General features: G+C 38.2%; 3 protein-coding genes across 4 annotated transcripts in view; 2 read left to right on the forward strand and 1 right to left on the reverse strand.

Annotated features, from left to right (window-relative positions):
* The window catches only part of sipa1l3 (signal-induced proliferation-associated 1 like 3), a 96,946-nt gene extending 91,075 nt beyond the window's left edge, over positions 1-5,871 (forward strand). For both annotated transcript variants that reach the window (XM_073853519.1, XM_073853520.1), the window contains exon 21: positions 2,732-5,871. In XM_073853519.1, the coding sequence (XP_073709620.1) occupies positions 2,732-2,878 (147 nt within the window). In that variant the 3' untranslated portion in view covers positions 2,879-5,871. The remainder of the gene's footprint in view (positions 1-2,731) is intronic.
* Positions 5,872-6,663: 792 nt separating this feature from the next.
* Positions 6,664-14,924, forward strand: qpctla (glutaminyl-peptide cyclotransferase-like a). Its single transcript, XM_055174757.2, has 7 exons — positions 6,664-7,575; positions 9,408-9,554; positions 9,654-9,947; positions 10,211-10,372; positions 13,813-13,912; positions 13,998-14,114; positions 14,213-14,924. The coding sequence occupies exons 1-7, from the start codon at positions 7,369-7,371 to the stop codon at positions 14,356-14,358; spliced, it is 1,173 nt and encodes a 390-aa protein (XP_055030732.2). The 5' UTR covers positions 6,664-7,368; the 3' UTR covers positions 14,359-14,924.
* A 3,238-nt stretch (positions 14,925-18,162) lies between these two features.
* Positions 18,163-19,839, reverse strand: six9 (SIX homeobox 9). Its single transcript, XM_055174876.2, has 3 exons — positions 19,299-19,839; positions 18,955-19,118; positions 18,163-18,626 (listed from the first exon to the last, which is right to left on the reverse strand). The coding sequence occupies exons 1-3, from the start codon at positions 19,698-19,700 to the stop codon at positions 18,497-18,499; spliced, it is 696 nt and encodes a 231-aa protein (XP_055030851.1). The 5' UTR covers positions 19,701-19,839; the 3' UTR covers positions 18,163-18,496.
* Positions 19,840-20,811: the final 972 nt, after the last annotated feature.

The raw sequence follows: 20,811 nt of genomic DNA on the forward strand, positions 1-20,811 counted from the left end.
CGTCAGTTTTTTTAACGCTGCAAACAATATCTATATAGCCTACTGTCTACAAACATGAATAATATTAACATTACTATACATTGTTTAAAAGGTCTACGGGTTTAGCATCAGTGTATGGTCTCTGTTTTGAGATACAGATGCTCTAGCATCATAAATATAGTATTGTGTTACAGAAGACAACATGCAAAATATAAACGGAACTCCTTACATCCAATACATCCAATGACCATTTTTGTCCACAAATGCGTATAATCCATGAAATATAGATATATTGTCCATTGTTTACATCAGATTTCACACGAACGCCTTGTAATAGAATATAATATACAATCTGAGGACTATTTACATCGTAACACTTGTATATGAGATTACACTCGCGTTCAAACCCGCAGTCAAACATTGTTTCTAAAAGTAGGCGGGAGTATAATACATAATATCCAAACAGCGCTGTCAAATATCGTGACGTCATCTGACTCGCTCGTTCCTCCAATGACTTCATGGAAAATATTGATAGACAGAACGTGTAGCCAATTAGATAACAAATCCAACAATCTTTTTGTGACGTTTTATTTCCTGGTGTGGAAACGGCATTTTATACGCTTACATAAGGATAAATAATAATAAGAACGAACGTGTATGCATGTAAACCAGTGTTTCTCAAACTTTTTCAGCCCAAGGACCACTTTATCTTCCAATTTTTTTCTGAGGACCACCTAACAGAATCCCACTCTAACACCCCCCCCCCCAAAAAAAAAAAAAAATAGGAAGGATAAGCTAAATTTAAGTTTAATATGCAACTGTTTCACATAAAAAAACTACTTTTTTAAACATAAATGCAATGCTATGTTCAGAAATTATTATATGAATTTTATTTCATTTGAACAAGTAAATGTTAAATGAGTTACAGCTTAATATAAACAACAAACTGCACATGTCTATGAGTGTAACTATGGTAACAATAAAATGCTGAAAAAAATGTTCATCTTAATGTCCAAAATCACTGAAATTACAGGAATTTTACACATGAAACAAAAACTAGTACATTACAAAACTAATAGATCTGTGGATTTTAGCTGCTTTCAGTTGACGCTTGATCTTTTCTTTTGACTCCTCTTTGGTTTAGCCACCGATCCATTTTTACGTTATTAAAACAGAAAGGCAAGAACTGATATCACAGTTTCGCAAGTGCATTAAAAATCTACTTAAATAAGTGACGATTGTATAAACACTTGCCTAGTTTAAGTCAGCTTTTGGCGGACCACTGGGGGGGGGGGGGTTGGGCGGACCACTAGTCTTTTATTTTGGGGCTGACTGGCACTTAGAAAAGGCACTAATCTTACAAAAACTCTTGCAAGAACCTCATTTTTGGGTCTATTGACCTTAAACGTGAAATATAACTTCTTTAGACTTGTGGCATCATTGCATTTTTAGGTTTCACACACATTTATCATTAAGATTTTTAGTATTAACTCTTTCACCGCCAGCGTTTTAAAAAAAAAGTTGCCATCCAGCGCCAGCGTTTTTCATGATTTTCACAAAAGTTTAATGCCTTCCAGAAAATGTTCTTCTTCAAATATATAAACATACAATATACCAAATGAAAGAACAGACCCTCTGCTTTCAAACAAAAAAAAAAACATTTCATCCTACCTTCAGTGGTTCTTTTGTAATCAGCTTTTGAAAATGGGTAGGTTTCTGCAAAAACACCACATTTAGAGCAAAAAGCAGAGATAATTCCATTTTTGTGACGGACTTTTCATAGAGATCCCATTCAGAGCGATCTTTAAAACAAACACGGACATGCAGCAGCTTGTCATAGGGCAATACTTCCGGGTTTAAAAAGGTGTGGAAGGGCGCCACCTGGTGGATAATAGCGGTTTTGCGGAAAGACGGAAATACTCGTCATTGGCGGGGAAGCGTTTTCTCTTGATTGACGAGATATCTTGTCAATGGCTGGGAAAGAGTTAAAAAAGATGTTATGCAAAAAAATTTTTATAACAATGTACTTCAGCCTCTCTAACTTTTAAAATTTTTTATCTTAAAATAATTTTGAAACCTGGAAAATGAAGCTCAAAGTGTCTTCTATCTAATGATACCACAGATGCTTATACTCTAAATTGTTTAGTAAAAACAGCCCTTTTAGTAAAAGTGGGTATTTCCATGGTTTGGGCCAGAGTGGGGGTGCTTTTCAAGAGGGCATAAATAATTTTTTTTTTAAGAAAGACCCGACAAACCCGAGAAAATTAGACCCGAGTCCAACCCAAACTAGTGGCACATTTTTTAAATCAACTGGACCCGAATGTAAACAGCACTGACGTGTGTGCGGTCTACAGATCCACACGCAGAAGTCAGACAGAAAGAAACTCTGGTGGCCTGCTCCATTTGTTTTACTTTGTTATCTGACGACGAAACCAAAGTAACCGCTTAAATGTACATTTAAAATTGACTGACATGTCTGTCTCAACGAAAATTGACCTACCGCCAGCCACACAATGTCGCAAGCGCTTTTGGCAAACACATGAGAGGTTTTAAAAGGACATTGACGCACACGCAAAAGAGATCAGGTTCACATTCATTTTAAATTACCCGAGAGCCGGATTGTACCTGTTTTCGGATCTAAGTGGACCCGGGAAGACCTCTACATCGACGATTCCGTTTTTAACGCGCCATGGTGTTTTTTGATGATGTCATTATAGTGATCCTAATTCTTTCCTCTCTGTCCTTTGTCTAGGAGAAACAGGACAAACAAACATTGTTAGCAGAGATGGATAATCTGAGACAGAATAACCAGCGTCTGCAGGAGGAATCTCTTTCAGCCAGTGAACAGCTCAGAAAATTTAGTCAAATCTTGTCTTCTACCTTGCCTGAGAGGAAGTGACCGCCTCACCCTCTTCCTGTGCAATCGGAGTGCATTTAAGAAGAGACGATAGAGGAGATCTTGCGTACCTGTGCTTTTCCTAATGTGGTGCGGTCTGTGCCAAAAGCTGTTCAGATTCAGTTTTATTCACCCAGTACGTCCAATGAATATCTGCCAGTTCATCCTCTCTCACAGCTGACACCACACACACAAACATCAAACTGTGAGTTTATCAACACACGAATTAGGGAGTTTGAGATGAAAACTGGCTTTATGCTGGTCTGCCCGTTGACTTGAGACTTAAAGCTTTAACTGAAAGCCGGTACGGAAGTACAAATGTCTATTTTCTAAAAAGACACGCATAATAAATCCAACCTTGAAAAGAGCAAGCTTCTCATCAAAATAAAATCGAGACTATTTTCACATTGTAGATTTATTTTTGTATCGAGGAGTCGACACTTGAGACGTTAAAATCAGAGAGGCCTATTGCACAGTCAGCTCGACAGCCAAATAACAACATGCATCAGAAAAGCAGAGCAACAAACGAAAATCTACATTTGAGCCATGTGAGAGAGAGAGAGAGAGATCCTGTGTTAAAACTACCGGTCCCAGCATGCAACATTGGAGCATGATCATAAACATGGTACTGTCATTTTCAGAAGAGGTACAGTGCTCTGGGATTGATATATCACTGTTACATGTGCAGGTACATCAAGCGTTAAGAATAAACACTGTTGTAAATTCACTTCTACTATGATTGTGCAAACTTTGATTTCCAATAAGCATTCTCTCATGCTTTATTTTTGACTTTTTCCATTTTCTTTAAACCTGAAATGACATAATAGTGACTGAAGCTCCTTTGCAATAATTGCTCTGTAGATCTCTACCACAATTGTGTAGTTAGCAGCGAACTGTTTAGGAACAAAAACAATATACTAAAACTGTGATGTTACACCCAAGTCTTTGATCATTTCTCTGTGCATGGACGTCAGTCAGTGGTTAAGTAATAGTGTCATGCAACAGGAAATTCAATTCACTCTTTATGTCCGGTTTTGGCATAGCACTGTGCGTAACCTTGGGCTGTTCTGTCAAATTCAGACACTGTATATCTATATGCAAAGCCGACACTAGAAACTTGTAGTTGGCTGGGTTCCATACAGACTCTATTTTTCTATTCGTATGGTTTTAGTTCAGGTTTATAAGGTTAAATGACTGTTGGCAATAGATGGCTGTTTTCAAAGTAGTCTAGACGATCATTGTTTACATACAAGGACCTCTTTATCCTTCAGACTGTTCGTGCTCTGGAGGTCTCTCCCATTTGTAATGTACGAGTAACTGGATTATAAATCAGGCTGGATGTAATATGGTTTTTCATGTACCCCATGCTATTCTGTACATGTCTGCCTTAAGAGTGGTCAGGGAGTCGATCCAGTGATGTGCTGTATTTACGACTCCTTTCAGCTCTCTTCATCCCTTTAACCTGATCCAACTGGATAATATCTCCTCCTCTCTCAGGATCCATAAGCTGCCCCCTAGTGACCTGACCTATTCCTCTTCTTAACTATTTATTAATGTCAAAGCAAAAGCACTGCGGCAGTCAGTTAACTTTATTGTATTAGTCGTTGCTGTCATCGTAGCTGTAAATGAAAATCTGACGTTTGCTCAGACAAAAAAACAACGGTAACGCTTTACAATAAGGTTGTATTTGTTAACATTAGTAAATGCATTAGATAACGTGAACTAACAGTGAGTAATATAGCTTTGAGAATTTGTTTATGCCAATACAGTTATTCATGTTAGTAGTCCATTGTGCATTATCTACTGTTAACAGTTACAACTTTTGATTTTAAAAATGTATTCATAAATGCTAAAATTAACATTTAACTAAGATGAATAAATGTTGTAAAATTATTATTGTACATGTTACCTAATGCATTAACAAATACAACCTTATTGTAAAGTGTTACTGAAACAACCATATACATGCCTGTGAAAGTAACTAGTATGGTAAAACTCAAAGATTCATATTTTTGTTTTTCATGGGGTAATTGTAAAACAAAGACAACAGGCATTATACGTTGCAGGATTCTTTAGTGGTGTATTTGTACATAGGGTGATTTTTATCAAGCTTTCAATTGCAAATAGCTAACATTGCTTGTTTCATCTCTACGTCGTAAATTATAAGAAAAAAGAAACGATGTATACGTACGACTGTATACGTTTTGGAAATATTTAGTCACATGCCATCCATCACACTTTACTATAATAACTACTACAGTATATGATGCATTTCGGCCTTTCATATTACAATAAGCTGTTTTGTCCCCGTTCTGCTGTGACTACAAGAATTGAACCCACTTTATTTTGTTGTCAAAGTGGGAGGTTCTTTGGACTCTTGGTGTCTCGCTCAGTTTTAGGTTACTGGGTGTCATATCTACACCATGGATTATCTTATGATTTCTGTTTTTTAGTTGGGTGAAGGTGTTTTAATTAAGTTTTTTTTTTTTTTTAAAGATGAGTAATATACTTGTGAATGTGCATCTGTGTTGCGCATTTATGAATCAAAGCAAATTATATAGTCCAGCTGTTATATTTGAAGGTTTATTTTATGTGTAATATTTCAACTATTTATTTTGATTTTCTCTTCTTTTTAAATGCATAAAGACAAGTTCAAAGTGAATTTGCAAGATTACAGATTTGGTAACATTATTGAAGGGTACCGAGTTAGTGAGATAATATTTTTTAGTCTGTTCTTTATATTTTGTTTGATTCATGATCTTTTGTACAAAGCTGATTTTGTTATCCTTTTTGTTGTTTATTGTAAGCCTTTTTTTGTCTCTGTTTCCATTGGCTTTATGCATGAAACAGTGGCTCCAATGCCTTGATTTACTATTGATAACTGATCGATCTTTCAGTTTCGTTTGGGGATATTGTATCAATGAGTGTACATTTAATAAGTGTAAATTATGTTTTCATTATTTTATAAAAAATATATTAAAAATATTTCATAATGACACGATTCTGTTTCTTAATACTGTTTGTATGAACATTTTGTAACCAAACCAAACAGAAGCCCCATTGACTTCTATAGTATTCTTTTTTCATACTGTCAATGTGGCTTCTGATCGGTTAGGTTACAAACATTTCTCAAAATATCTATGCTTGGGTAACAGATCTACTGCATCTTCGATTAAAAATAACAACTTGTGCGGTAGGTGCAATATTGCGGAAAATTACACTTTAGTTGCATACATTTGGTTAGTGGAAACGCTGTCATTTCACAATAGATCTTATCTGACATTTAGAAAATATTACAAAATATTGCTTAAGTATTGCTCAAATCTGTAATGGAAACCAGGCTAATGCGTTTCTTGCAGTCTAAAATAAACCGGTCACTTGTTAAACATATATAGGTTACAATAAAATTATAATTTTGCAATTGAGTGATTTTCCACGGTTGTGGTATTGACCGGTTTTTTAAAAAATCCCCAGTTTGACACCAAAACAAGACCCAGACCTTCAAAAAATTATCTTGAGACACTGGGTTATGTTATAAAGGCAAAAAGAATACAGCCATACCCTAACAGTATAAAATACATAAAAACAAAATAAAATTCTTCAGCAAGGCACAACTGTTAACATTACAAGGGTTTTGGCTAGATTGAATACAGCTACGTCCTAAATCTCGTAGGATTAGGATAAAACAAGATTTAGGCCGTTGCTGTATCCTTTTAGACACATCCCATTGCAAGCGGTTTTTGTTGCTGTCCCTTTAAGATGACATTGAAGCAAGCCGGAGTGACATCATACCGGAAATGCAGTTAAGAAAAGCTGCAGCACACTGACTGCACACATTAAAATGACTGAATTAAAAAAGGAGGAAGGACACCGGCTTGCAATAGTGACATACTTTAGTTTATAACGTACTGTTATGCACAACAATGGCAAACATTTGATTAAAGCATCTGTTGTAGGTGTTGATTTTATAGAGCAAAAATACAGTAAGTTAACGTTAACTCTATTGGCACTTTTGAAAGAGGTGATCGCCAGATTTCATCACTAACGTAAGAATGCAAAACATTTGTAATTGTAGCCTGTGTGGGTAGCACTGTGTATCTTTTAAGTATTTAAGTTAATTTGCATTGTAAATCTAAAAGTGTGTATATTTAATAGTTAATATATCGCAGCATGTTGGATTAGTAATGCAAATACAACATAGTTTAGTAGAGTAAAAGTCAGTGGGGCTTGTTTACACCTCTGTAAGGACTCGTGTAAAAATGCCACGTTATATGGTGCTCTGAAATGCTCGAAAACGGAATTGTGTGTTATGAAGTGTCCGCATGTGCCACACGGTGACAATAACGTTACCGGTGACAAAACTGGCTGTTTTAAGCACTGACGTGTCCTTGGGCGTGCGTTCAGCGCCAGAACTGCAGACACATTTGCCTTGGAGCCTCCCAATATCATTGACGGGGAGTCAGCCGTCAACCTTTTGAGTTTCAGTCACAAACATGTCAAGAAGCAGTCGAAGGTCCAAAGGTCTGCACGCGAATGACGGAGGCGCGCTGGCCATGTGTCATTCGATGAAAGCCGGGCGGGTGCGCGTGCTGCTGCTGTGTCTGTGTGGCGTGCTATCGCTGGCCGTGATTTTCGGGCTGTACCTGTCTGCAGATCCCGGAACTCAGCAGCATCATGTTGGACACCTCGTTAAAGACAGGGTGAGTTTATAGATGTCTTCGACTTTGTGTGCCGCTGCGTAGTGATGGCGAAGTGAAGCTTTCTTGAAGCAGTGAAGCTTTCAACCCAATTGTATCGGAAAAAGGTTCATTACTCGAAGCTTTTCAAATCAGAGCTCAATGAGGACCTCTGCTGGTGAAAGTGCTGTTTCACAACATGTTCCACAACCAAACAACGCATTAATTTAATTATAAAAGCAAAACTTAATGGATTGACAAATTAAGGATAGATTCATAAATACATGTAACACTATATTAAATACATGACCAAAGCATGTTCCATTTCATGCGAATGGTACTTCAAACAAAAATAACAAATTAAGGATAGACCTTGTCTCAAAAGTATAAAGTGTGAACCAATTAAAAAATATATCATGGTATTAAGTGGTGCAGAAAAGGCTTTTTATTACTAATATATTCTATATATATCATAAACTCACTATACAGTAATCGATTCCGTGTAATGCAATACTCCAATACAACCCAAGAGGGCACGCCGCGCATCGCACAATTTTAAATCTTTGAATCAGATAACAAAGCAGTCACGTGGGTGTGTGTGAACAGAGCTTTGGACGTCATTGGTCACGTGATTTTGCCAGAACGAATCAAGCTTCAATGAAAATCGGTTCATTTTTTTGACACACGCTTCGGAGCTTGTGTCACTGGTAACATCACTACCGCTGCGCAGACCGATTGGGGTATGACATAAAAGCACCGCGAGAGCGATTTGCTTAAAGGAACAGTATGTAAGAAATGTTTATCAATTAATTATAAAATGGCCCCCGATATGTCACTAGATATTAAGAAATCATTTTCATTTCAAATACTTAAATCACTGACAACAGTGGTCTGGCCAGGATATTGTCATTTAAAAAGTGGAGTTGCAGCCCTCAACTGATGTTTATGTTGTCATGTTGTGTATTGGCCACCAGTTGTGTGATTGCAGTACCAGTTTTAGCCACAAGTTTTGTGATTGCAATACCAGTTTTGGCCACAATCCTACATACTGTTCCTTTAACTTTAATGCGCAGCGCATTTGTACACACCTTGCGTTGAGCTACTGTAAATGATTGTATTTGTCACGTGTTTCTGAGGTCTGCTTTGGCTTAACTCACCAAGGGTGTTTGTTTTAAAGGGGACATATCATGCAAATCTGACTTTTTTCATGTTTAAGTGCTATAATTGGGTCCTCAGTGCTTTTATCAATCTATAAAATGGGAAAAAGATCAACCCAGTAACTTAGATTTGGTAAACTATTCTCTGCAAGCATGTGAAAAATAGGTCACTGAAATTTGGCTCCCCCTGTGATGTCAGAAGGGGATAATATCGCCCCCTAATCTGCAATATCCAACCACGGCACTGCCATTTAATATAGAGATCAGCTCATTTGCATTCAAAAGAACACATGCAAAAATGCCATGTTTTTGCTTACACCTACAACGTGACAATTTTAACATGCTATAATAAATTATCTATATGGTGTTTTGAGCTAAAACTTCCCTTATGTACTCTGGGGACACCAAAGATTTATTTCACATCTTTAAAAAGCCTTGTGAAATGTCCTCTTTGACGTAATAGTTCAAAAATGAAAACTCTCTTGAAGAACGTTGGTGACAAAACGGCATTGAAACATATTTACATTAATTTGTATAGACACAAAACCACTTAAGACAATTCTACGAATATCTTCCTTTCCTTTCAACAATGGAGAACAGGTTTTGAACAAATGACTTATTTTTTTGGGGGGGGTGAACTATGGTGGTGAAGGATGGCTTGCAGTCCAGCGGATAACACAGTGTACTTTGTTTCTGCAGCTTTCTCATAAGCCAAGTAAGTACAGTGTGGCACAAGTCAAGAAGTTTGCTGCTCAGGTGAATGGACAACGGCTTTGGGAAACTTATTTGCGCCCCCTACTTATTCCGAGAGTTCCTGGAACAGCAGGCAGTCGGATCATACAGCAGGTGATGATGACCCCACCCACATAAAACATTTACAGCAACTTTCACAATATCTTTACCTCTTAGTATCTCCCCTAATAAATATCCTTCATTCCACCGTAGCATATCCGGTCCCAGCTGACTTCACTTTCCGCGGGATGGACAGTAGAGAAGAATTCTTTTGTTTCACCCACCCCGAAGGGTGACGTGACCTTCACCAATGTGCTGGCAGTGCTGGACCCCTCAGCTCCTCGCAGGCTGCTTCTAGCATGCCATCACGACTCAAAAATCTTACCTTCAGATCCTAGAAACCCTGAGCGGGTGTTTGTGGGTGCAAGTGATTCAGCCGTACCCTGCGCCATGATCCTGGAGGTGGCAGCCGCTTTGGACACACAACTTAAAGCCCTCAAAGAGCAGGTAAATCAAATGCCACACACAAACGGCAAATACTATCACTCAAAGTTGCTAGGTTATTACCATGTGTACTAGTTACCTGTTATTTAGTTTAGTTTGATGGACATCATCTGGTTGATGCAAATGAATAACATCTGGATATTTTATCACCATTAGTATGAACAGTGCTTACTAACAGTCTGTGATGGAAATGGTAAAATTAGGTGAAATGTGTTTTCAAAGTCATAACACTACAGTCCATCTACAATCTGTCCCTCGTTGTCTAGCGGTCTGCTGTGACATTGCAGCTAGTGTTTTTTGATGGAGAAGAGGCGTTTGAGGAATGGACAGACAAAGACTCTCTTTATGGTTCTCGTCACCTGGCTGAACTTATGGACCGAACACCCCATCCTCCTGGATCCAAAGAAACCACTCTTATTCAGGCAGTGGTGAGATTATGTGTGCTGGGATGAGTTCTGTTTATATATTTACACGTAGAGCTGGGTAGTAACAGATTACATGTAACCTGGATTCTGTAATCAGATTCCAAAAATCAAGTACTTGTAATTAGATTAAACTACATTTTAAAATACTCGTAATCATACTACTGTTACTTTTTTATGGATTACATGATTACATATCATTCAAACTATGGCAGTATGATGTTCACAATTTTGTAAATCTCCTATTTGTTTACATTTTCATTATAAATTTACCTACCGCTTGTATACGTCCGTGATTGTTCACCGTGCTGAGTTTTTCCGGGGGAGAGAAGGAGGGTTGTGGAAAAGCACAGGAGAGAAGCAACGATGAGACAAGATGCAAAATGGAGCAGCACTCAGCGTTTGATCACTGGATGCAAAGGCGTTGATTTGGGTAGGGACGTTAGGGACATGTCCCTACCAATATCCATGGAACACTGAATTGTCCCTAGCAATAATTTCGACCAAACAATAAATCTATATGTACAGTGAGGAAAATAAGTATTTGAACACCCTGCTATTTTGCAAGTTCTCCCACTTAGAAATCATGGAGGGGTCTGAAATTGTCGTCGTAGGTGCATTTCCAATGTGAGAGACATAATCTAAAAAAATCCAGAAATATCAATGTATGTTTTTTTTTACTATTTGTTTGTGTGATACAGCTGCAGATAGGTTTTTGAACACCTGAGAAAGTCAATATTAATATTTGGTACAGTAGCCTTTGTTTGCAATTACAGAGGTCAAACGTTTCCTGTAGTTTTTCACCAGGTTTGCACACACTGCAGGAGGGATTTTGGCCCACTCCTCCACACAGATCTTCTCTAGATCAGTCAGGTTTCTGGTCTGTCGCTGAGAAACACATGTTTGAGCTCCCTCCAAAGATTCTCTATTGGGTTTAGGTCTGGAGACTGACTTCATGTTGTCGACCCATCTTCAATACTCTAACTGAGGGAAGGAGGTTGTTCCCCAAAATCTCGCAATACATGGCCCTGGTCATCCTCTCCTTATTACAGTGCAGTCGCCCTGTCCCATGTGCAGAAAAACTCCCCCAAAGAATGATGCTACCACCCCCATGCTTCACAGTAGGGATGGTGTTCTTGGGATGGTACTCATCATTTTTCTTCCTCCAAACACTTTAGTGGAATTATGACCAAAAAGTTCTATTTTGGTCTCATCTGACCACATGACTTTCTCCCATGACTCCTCTGGATCATCCAAATGGTCATTGGCAAACTTAAGACAGGCCTGGACATGTGCTGGTTTAAGCAGGGAAACCTTCCATGCCATGCATGATTTTAAACCATGACGTCTTAGTGTATTACCAACAGTAACCTTGGAAACTGTGTTCCCAGCTCTTTTCAGGTCATTGACCAGCTCCTGCCGTGTAGTTCTGGGCTGATTTCTCACATTTCTTAGGATCATTGAGGCCCCACGAGGTGAGATCTTGCATGGAGCCCGAGTCCAAGGGAGATTGACAGTCATGTTTAGCTTCTTCCATTTTCTAATGATTGCTCCAACAGTGGACCTTTTTTCACCAAGCTGCTTGGCAATTTCCCCGTAGCCCTTTCCAGCCTTGTGGAGGTGTACAATTTTGTCTCGAGTGTCTTTGGACAGCTTTTTGGTCTTGGTCATGTTAGTAGTTGGATTCTTACTGATTGTATGGGGTGGACAGGTGTCTTTATGCAGCTAACAATCTCAAATAATTTAGGATAATAAATGGAGTGGAGGTCGACATTTTAAAGGCAGACTTACAGGTCTTTGAGGGTCAAAATTCTAGCTGATTGACAGGTGTTCAAATGCTTATTTGCAGCTGTATCATACAAATAAATAGTTTTAAAAAATCATACATTGTGATTTTTTTTAGATTATGTCTCTCAGAGTGGACATGCACCTACGATGACAATTTCAGACCCCTCCATGATTTCTAAGTGGGAGAACTAGCAAAATAGCAGGGTGTTCAGATGCTTATTTTCCTCACTGTATTCGTTCGTGATTGTTTAAGTTTTCTGGAGGGGTGTGGAAACACACAGGAGAGAAGCAACGATGAGACAATATGCAAACTGGAGCAGCACTCAGCGTTTGATCACTGGATGCAAAGGCATTGATTTGGGTAGGGACGCTATGGAGATGTCCCTGCTAATATCCAGGGAACACTGAATTGTCTCTAGCAATAATCTGAGCAGATCTGGAGGAAATAATATGGTTCAGTTTTTAACTTGCCATGCCAGATTTTTACTGGCATCACAAAAAAGTTAAAATTAAACAAAAATACTAAATAAAATAGAACTATTGTATATTTAATGTTTTTGGCCTGTAACCTTAATAAATAATATTATGATAACAAAAATACTATTTTAACTATTGTTCAAGTAAACAGCGATTGTGACAATGTGGCTCTGAAGACAATTTGTATTTATTTCCACACCAATGTCAAAATCAAACTTACGCCCTTGACTGGATGTATAGACCATTTCAATTTTAAAGAAACTTCCGGTTTAAAGAAACACTTCAGTTTTATTTGTGAGGGTAACTTTTAGACCTAGCAGTGTTGTTGCAGTGAATTTCATGAAATTCAATTTTGGTTTTTGCAGTGTTGCCGTTTTTGTTTTTATTTTATATTTTATATTAAGTAAATGTTTTAAATTTATAAAGAGTAGTTTTGTTTTATTCAGTGTGTTACTATCAGTTGACACTAATAGTAAAGTAAATCAGTGTTAGTATTGTGAAGTATTAACTGTCTGTACATTGCACTTTAAAGAGTAACTAAACCCTAAACCAACTTCTTTTAGTTAATGATCTGTACGATTGGGGCTTTATTAGTGCTGTTCATTGATTTTAGTAAGTTTTTTGACATTTGGATATAAAGTGTTTCAATACTACAATATATATGGTGTAAAAACGTCTGAGTGCTGCCCTCTTCAGGTTTAACGTGGCTACTGCAGTTGAATTTTCCTATTGAATGTTGGGTCCAAAAAAAACCTCATGACTTAAGCAGGTTCAAGCTCACCACACCCTTGTTACGATCTCACCACACATTTACGGTGCATTCACACGTCTTTTTGGTGAAATAGAACTGAATATATTTTACCCTCTTTATATATTTAAAATCAAATAAGATTTAGTAAATGTCTAAATGTAAATCTGTAGTCAGATTACGTTACCAACGATGTGTAATCTAAGAGATTATATTACTGACTACAAATTTAGTCATGTAATTCGTAATCAGTAATGGATTACAATTCATAAGTAATCTACCCAGCTCTGGTTACATGTATGCCTTTAGACACTTTTATCCAGATTGACTTGCAGTTTATTAATGATCCTTTGCATTTGATCTGTTCATGTGTTTAATGTTTTCACATGATGTTGCTACTAGTGCCATTTAACTTCTCTCCCTTTTCTTTCAGGATCTGTTAGTCTTATTGGACCTGCTTGGTGCGCCGGATCCATTGATTGTCAGTCACTTTGATAACACGGCTAGATGGTTTGACCGACTGATCGCTGCAGGTAGAAGCACAACACGGGTTAGATTGAGTTTGTTTGCAGTGACCACCAGCAATGTCAGCATCTCTCTGTGTTTGTTTGTTTTTAGAGAAGAGACTCCACAAACAGGGCTTGCTGACATCTCACCCAAAAGAACAAAGTTACTTCAGGAAAGACTTTTATCTTGGTCCAGTGCAGGATGACCACATCCCATTTCTGAACCGGGGTGTACACACTCACACACTAACATATATTGCTTTTTGTAATATGATCTGCATAAGTTATATCAGGTGTGAATTTAACCCATTAGCTGTTTGTCACCAGGTGTACCTGTGCTCCATGTGATCCCTACACCATTTCCTCAGTTCTGGCACACACTGGATGACACAGAGGAGAAGATGCACAGACCCACAGTGGAAAATCTTACCAGAATTCTGGCCATATTCGTAGCTGAGTACCTGAGCCTCTAAACGCATTTTCATCCTACAGCAGACATTTACTCGCATGTCCATGACTCCCATGGGTCATGTGGGTCATGTAGGAGTTAATAATAATGAGCCATAAATCAAAAAGGCACACAATATAATGCAGTGTGTTTATTTGGACTGTGAATGCTAGATCCTGAAGATGAAAATAATTCATTTATTTTTCTGCTGAAAAAGAGCCATAAAAGTCATAATAGGTCAATGTTATGATATGGCAGCTGTAAATAAGCCCTATTAAGAATGTCAATCTTAGAGGGTTTTGTTTCAGGCACTGTTACAAAATATTATTGTATAAAAATCCACCATACTGTTATATCTCAATTACTTGATTTTAAATTCTACTATGGTACAATATCTTTACACTATCCAGTCATTAATTTTTATTGAAACACTGCTTTTTAAATCAAAGACAGATTAGAACACAAAAAATGGGCAGAATGAAAAAGATTTCATGTTGCGACAAATTAGTATATTAATTTATAATGGTAACTTCTGAATAACTTTGTGAAATGGTCTGGCACAGTTCATAATAAACTAAGGGGAAAAATGCTGGTTACATGTACCTTATGATGTTCAAATATTTAATACAATACAAACTTAACAATGCATGCTACTGATGGTTTTATTGAACACATGCTCGTCACGGTTACGCACATGGGGGCGTATTACAGAAAATCATAACTTTAAAATCTTAACTATTTGGTAACCGTGGTCATTTCAGTTAGGACATCATTTAAGACAAAAGCTATTACAGAATGACGTTCCTAAGTGCATTATCTTATCTTAACTGCAGATAGGAAAGTGGTATTACAGAAGCATCCTAACTTGACAAAACATCTTAACTTTAGGGTAACCCCACAGGTATCCTATAACTTAAAATTTAAATGAAAGCCAACTGAAACAGTCACGTTGTGATAGGCTTGCGGGAGAATGACATTACAATTTTTAACAAAGTGCAGCAATGTTTGCTTTTGAATTACTCTTTAAATATTTTTTACCTTCACCACATCACTCCCATTATTCACATAATCACAATGTTTCTCACTAGTGGAGCGATCTTTCAATCTCTATGATGATTTGGGCCACAAAAGTGTTTGTTTAAAGGGACAATGTGTAGTTTTTTAAGTGTTTTATTAATCAAAATCAATGTGTTTATTCATAAATATGTCCTCATTGGTGTCAAATTACCTCTGCCGATGATCAGACTTTTCTTCTCTTTACTTACATTGAACGGGTGAGTCCTAGAAGGCTTGCATGTCGTTCCGCCTTATTGAAAAACTAGAATAGCAGAGAGGGACAAAAAGCACTAGCATACCGCAATGCGTTTTCATTCAGAACAAGTGAACCAGCTGAAACGGACAAGGAGATCAGTGAGTAAATACGTGAGCTACCGTAGTTGCATTTGGAAAAGCGAGTCACTGAGCACTATTCGTTTGAATGCAAAATACAATTTCACCACTAGATGGGGGAAAATATTGTCCCTTTAATGTTGTTGCAGCTGAGACCGTCTAATAGTTGTTCCCACACTTTTCATTTTGCGACCCACTCAAATAGGTATAATCTATCCCGGGACCCACCAACATATTATTAAATGTAAAAATATTTGGCTTCTTTTTTATCATTGTATTAATGAAATGTTTAATTGAAATAACAAAATAATTTATGGTACAGTCAGGTCCATAAATATTGGGACAGAGGCACATTTTGTGTTATTTTAGCTGTTTACCAAAATGTATTCCAGTTACAGTCATATTATGAGTATTGGCTTACAGTGCACACTCTCAGCTTTATTTTGAGGGTATTCACATCCAAATTGGCTGAAGGATTTAGGAATTACAGCCGTTTAATATGATGCTCCCCCTTTTTAAAGGGGTCAAAAGTAATGGGACAGTTGACTTAAAAGCTGTTTTATGGACATGTATTGTCTATTTGTAAATAATTTCCTCATGAATGACAGATGTTAAAGGTCTGGAGTTGATTTTAAGTGTGGCTATTGCATTTGAAAGCTGTGGCTGTGAACTCAAATCATTTGGTTCAGGGACATCTCCATGCAAGTGATACAGGCCATATTTAGGTTTCAATAACACAATAAATCCATCAGAGAGATAGCAGAAACATTAAGAGTGACCAGATCAACACTTTGGTGCATCCTGATTAATAAAACAACACACTGGTGAGCTCAGCAACATAAAAATCCTGTATGTCTATATAGGATAACAGTGGTGGATGATCGCATTATCCTCTCCTTGATAAAGAAAAACCCTGTTAAACCAAGGTCCTGACTTTCTGTGGTCATTAAAAATCCCAGGATGTCCAGGATGCCCATTGGCCTACTAATCATCCCTCGTACTAATTGGCTATATCACTCTGTCTCCTCTCCACTAATAAGCTGGTGTGTGGTGGGTGTTCTGGCGCAATATGGCTGCCGTCGCATCATCCAGGTGTATGCTGCACATTGGTGGTGGTTGAGAAGATTATCCCGTTCATATGTAAAGCGCTTTGAGTACTGAGAAAAGCGCTATATAAATGTAAGGTATTATTATCATTAGATTATCAGACTTCATTGAATTTCACAGACAGAGTCACACATGTCCAAAGGAGAAAATATGCAAAATGAATGCAACAATTAATTATGAAAAATAACATTTATTTTGTACAGATATGAGCAGACAGGAAAAATAGGTGAAGAAGGGGGTTAAGGTGGGACTAAGATGGCTGGATTCAAACGTGTCCTGGGTCACACATGATACACAATACATACAACCCACCAGGCTGTTAAAATAAGCTCAGCTTACTACTCACATGTAAAAACTTTGTTTATGGTGTATCATCAGCACTAGTTGAGTAATGTAGGGGTGGTTTCCCAAACAGGGATTATCTTAAACCAGGACAAGGTCTTAGTTTAATTAGGAAATATAACTAGTTTTAACAAACATGCCTTACTAAAACATTACTTTTGTGCCTTTTGAGGCAAAAGAAAGGGTACTGATGTATATCTTACTGTATGTAAGATATCAGTGCAAGTTTTTTTGAGTTTGGACAGCTCTCACATTTATTTTACTCTAGGACTAGTCTAAGTCCTGTCCGGGAAACTGCCCCATAAGGCTTTATTACTTTAAAGGACAAGTTTGGTATTTTACACTCAAAGCCATGCTTTCAGATTGTTCATGATGAAATAGAACGGTTTTGACTGAAATTTTGACATATGCGGCTGCCCCGAGAATTTTCGGGTGTTTGTTGTTTCACCTCCCACCTCTACAATGGGTGTATAGGTGCACAGGAACAATCCTTCCTAAAATGCATTAAACTTTCGTTTACAAAGACGTGAAACTTACGGAGTGGTCAGGGGTGTTCACTGATATGCTCACACCAAAATCGCCGCAAAAGATGCTCTCCAACAGGTTTTATAGTAGTTTTTGTCCAACTCAATTGACTTGTATTAGATGTGCTGTGAGGTACGGTATTACTCTGTCGCCGGGAACTTTGTTTGTATTCTTTCAATTGGTCAAGGCGGATTATCGCCACCAACTGGGCTGGACTGTCTATTTTTCAAGCTCTCAACGGAGGAATATACGGGTGTGAGGCGTTTGGAAAAATAGGTCCACAAGTTTACAACGAATGCTAAAACACCTGTTGGAAAGCATCTTCTGCAGCGATCTCCGTGTGAGCACACAAGTGAACACCCCCGACCACTCGGTGAGCCCCACGCCCTTGCAAACGAAACCCCAATGTTCTATTTCATCATAAACAATCCGAAAACAGGGCTCTAAATGCAAAACACCAAACTTGTCTTTTAAGTAAGGAATAATTGACAATAGGCTGTTGAATTATTCGAAAATAATGCAAAACCAAGGTGGTAATGTGGCACGTCGCACCGCGGGTGTGCATTATTTTTTTCCTTTTATACCATGGTTACCACAAAAATTGCTCTTGTCCCTATTTTTAATGCATTTGAAAGGTTAGGTGTTCGGTTTACAGTTAAATAATCAACACCTATGAAACATTTCTTAGCAAATCAGAACAAAGCATTCAAACAGACCCATGGTATAAATAGTAGTAATATTTTTTAAGATTAAAAATTGAACCAATGCTGATCTTGAACCTACAATGCATTTAATATATCCTAGTATTGTGCTGTTCCCAGGTGACGTAAAGGGGGCGGGTGAGCAGACAAAGAGCAGGAATACAGTGTGCTGGGGCTGCCTGGTGGAGAAAGTTCCTCATCAGAGCTCAGGAACACTCCTGCTGATGTTCTGTTGGAAGACAGGAATAACCTGGTTATAAAACCTCTGAAATTAGCAGATGAGACCATAAGATAATGCTCAAAAAGTTGGTCACATCCTAATCAGATGAGAATATTAAAATACTGAACTACAAAACAAGTTCTTCATGTTTGTAACCCACCAGCAGAGGGCAGCATGGACCCAAAGACAATAGCACAACTTTACCTTTGCAAATGTCTGGGAGGCTTGTGGGATTGTTTAAACTGCTTTACTCTCATACGGCATATGAGAGTAAAAGTAAAGGAAGACAGCACATTGTTCTGACCTCATGCATATCGACAAATAAAGTTGGTCCTACCCTTGACGGCTAGTTGCAGCTCTGTCCCTCTGACGGCGGTTCTTGAACCAGTTGCTGACTTGTGTAGCAGTGAGACCAGTGGCTGCAGCCAAATCTCGTTTCTCTCGTGGTGAAGGGTATGGCTTTCTGCAGTACCAATCTCTCAACACACTGCGAGACTTTTCCTGAGAGCGGACAAAGCAGAGGATGCAACCAGAAGTTCTTGAACGTAATAAATGTTTGAGAGATTACTCCCAAACCAAAAACAAAATTGAGATTACCCTTGCATGATCAGACTTAAATACAATTAGCACCTATTGTTTGGTAGATAGATAGAAAAATAGATAGAGTTCACTGTGCACCACCTTGAAGCAGTAGCTGGTCTCTTCTCCATCCCAGATAGTACGAGGCAGTGGGAATTTGCGACGGATCCGATATTTCCCTACAGCCCCGAGAGGACGGCCCCTTTGCAGTTCAGCCTCCATGTAGTGCGCCCGGAGCCAGAGTTGCTGCAGGAGAGGGTGACTGCGAGGAGTGAACATGTTCCCCTCCAACAAGGCATAAAGCTCTGCAAAACGGCAGTGGTGGAATGCGACTGCGGCCCGCGCCTTCAGCACGCTCTCCTGGCTCTGCGCCGTCCCCAGATAGATGGTGGAGGATGTGGGAGGCAAAGAGCACAAAAATGAGGTCAAGCGATCCATGCTGCCACTCTGGAGCAGAACCTCACATACACACGCCACCTGCTCTGGAGAAAAGCCCATCGCCATGATCAGACCAAGAATGGTGGAACGGCCAATATGAGATGCTAAAGTCTTTTGAAGGAATCCAGGTGGTAGCAGTTTTAAAGCAAAGCCCAAATCAATTGCAAAGGACAGCAGGCTGAAGGATCTCCCAGCAATTTCGTTGAAGCTTCAAAGTACCTTCTGATAAGAACCGTTCATGTGATGGAGATCTCACAATGGTCCCTATTGTTCTTTGGGGATGTGTTAACCAATAAGGGTAGCAGATGAGTGTATCACCTTTTTTGTTTTAGCAGGTTTTACCTTTTCTAGCCACAAAGACCCGCCCAGGCAACTCGGTTCATGCAGGTAACCGGAGAGCATAGGGGTTAAAAAAACACTGAAATGCACCAACACATGGCTGCATGCCTCTCAACCCAAGTGCTGTTTGTAATGGTATCAGTTACACAGTAAAAACGTCAGGTGCACAAAAGAGCACATTTAAATATGAAGGCAATCTTATTTCTTAATCAAATCAGTGTCCCATCATTTGTTAGGAGATTTGGTTAGTACTGACTTTGCAGATATAGATATGCTCTATTGTGCACCTGACTGTAATAGTTTGATGCTGTGAACGAGTCTCTTGATTGTCCTCAATGTGAAAAGATGAGTCTTAACATTATACAGTCAATGGTAAACAAATATGCAGAAGATGCTGTAAAGTAAATGTTTAATGGCTTAGGACAAACAAGAAACCTATCACAAAATAAACAAAGTCATTGATTGTCCAGATAGCTTGGTGCAGTATTAAGAATCGGGTTTATGTAAACTTTTTAAACTTATTTTTAGAAATTCTGTTATGCCGCTCTGTAAACATTTCTCATGGGTATGTTCAAAATTCCACTTCTTTTTCCAAAATATACAGCATTTTTTCAAATTTTGCAATGTGTATATAACTGTATGCTATATGTGTGAAATGGATTAAAAAAGTGCATGAGAACCACATGTGGGTTTTCTTTAAAAAATACTGACAAAAAATCTGATCCTTCTTGTATGTACAATTAAAATCTGTAATTATAAATCCAAACATTCAGATTGCATTATAGATGTTTATTACACGTCATAATAAAATGGAATATAAAAAATAAAATATATATAT

The sequence above is a fragment of the Misgurnus anguillicaudatus genome, chromosome 15 (assembly GCF_027580225.2).
Source record: "Misgurnus anguillicaudatus chromosome 15, ASM2758022v2, whole genome shotgun sequence".
Lineage (NCBI taxonomy): Eukaryota > Metazoa > Chordata > Actinopteri > Cypriniformes > Cobitidae > Misgurnus > Misgurnus anguillicaudatus.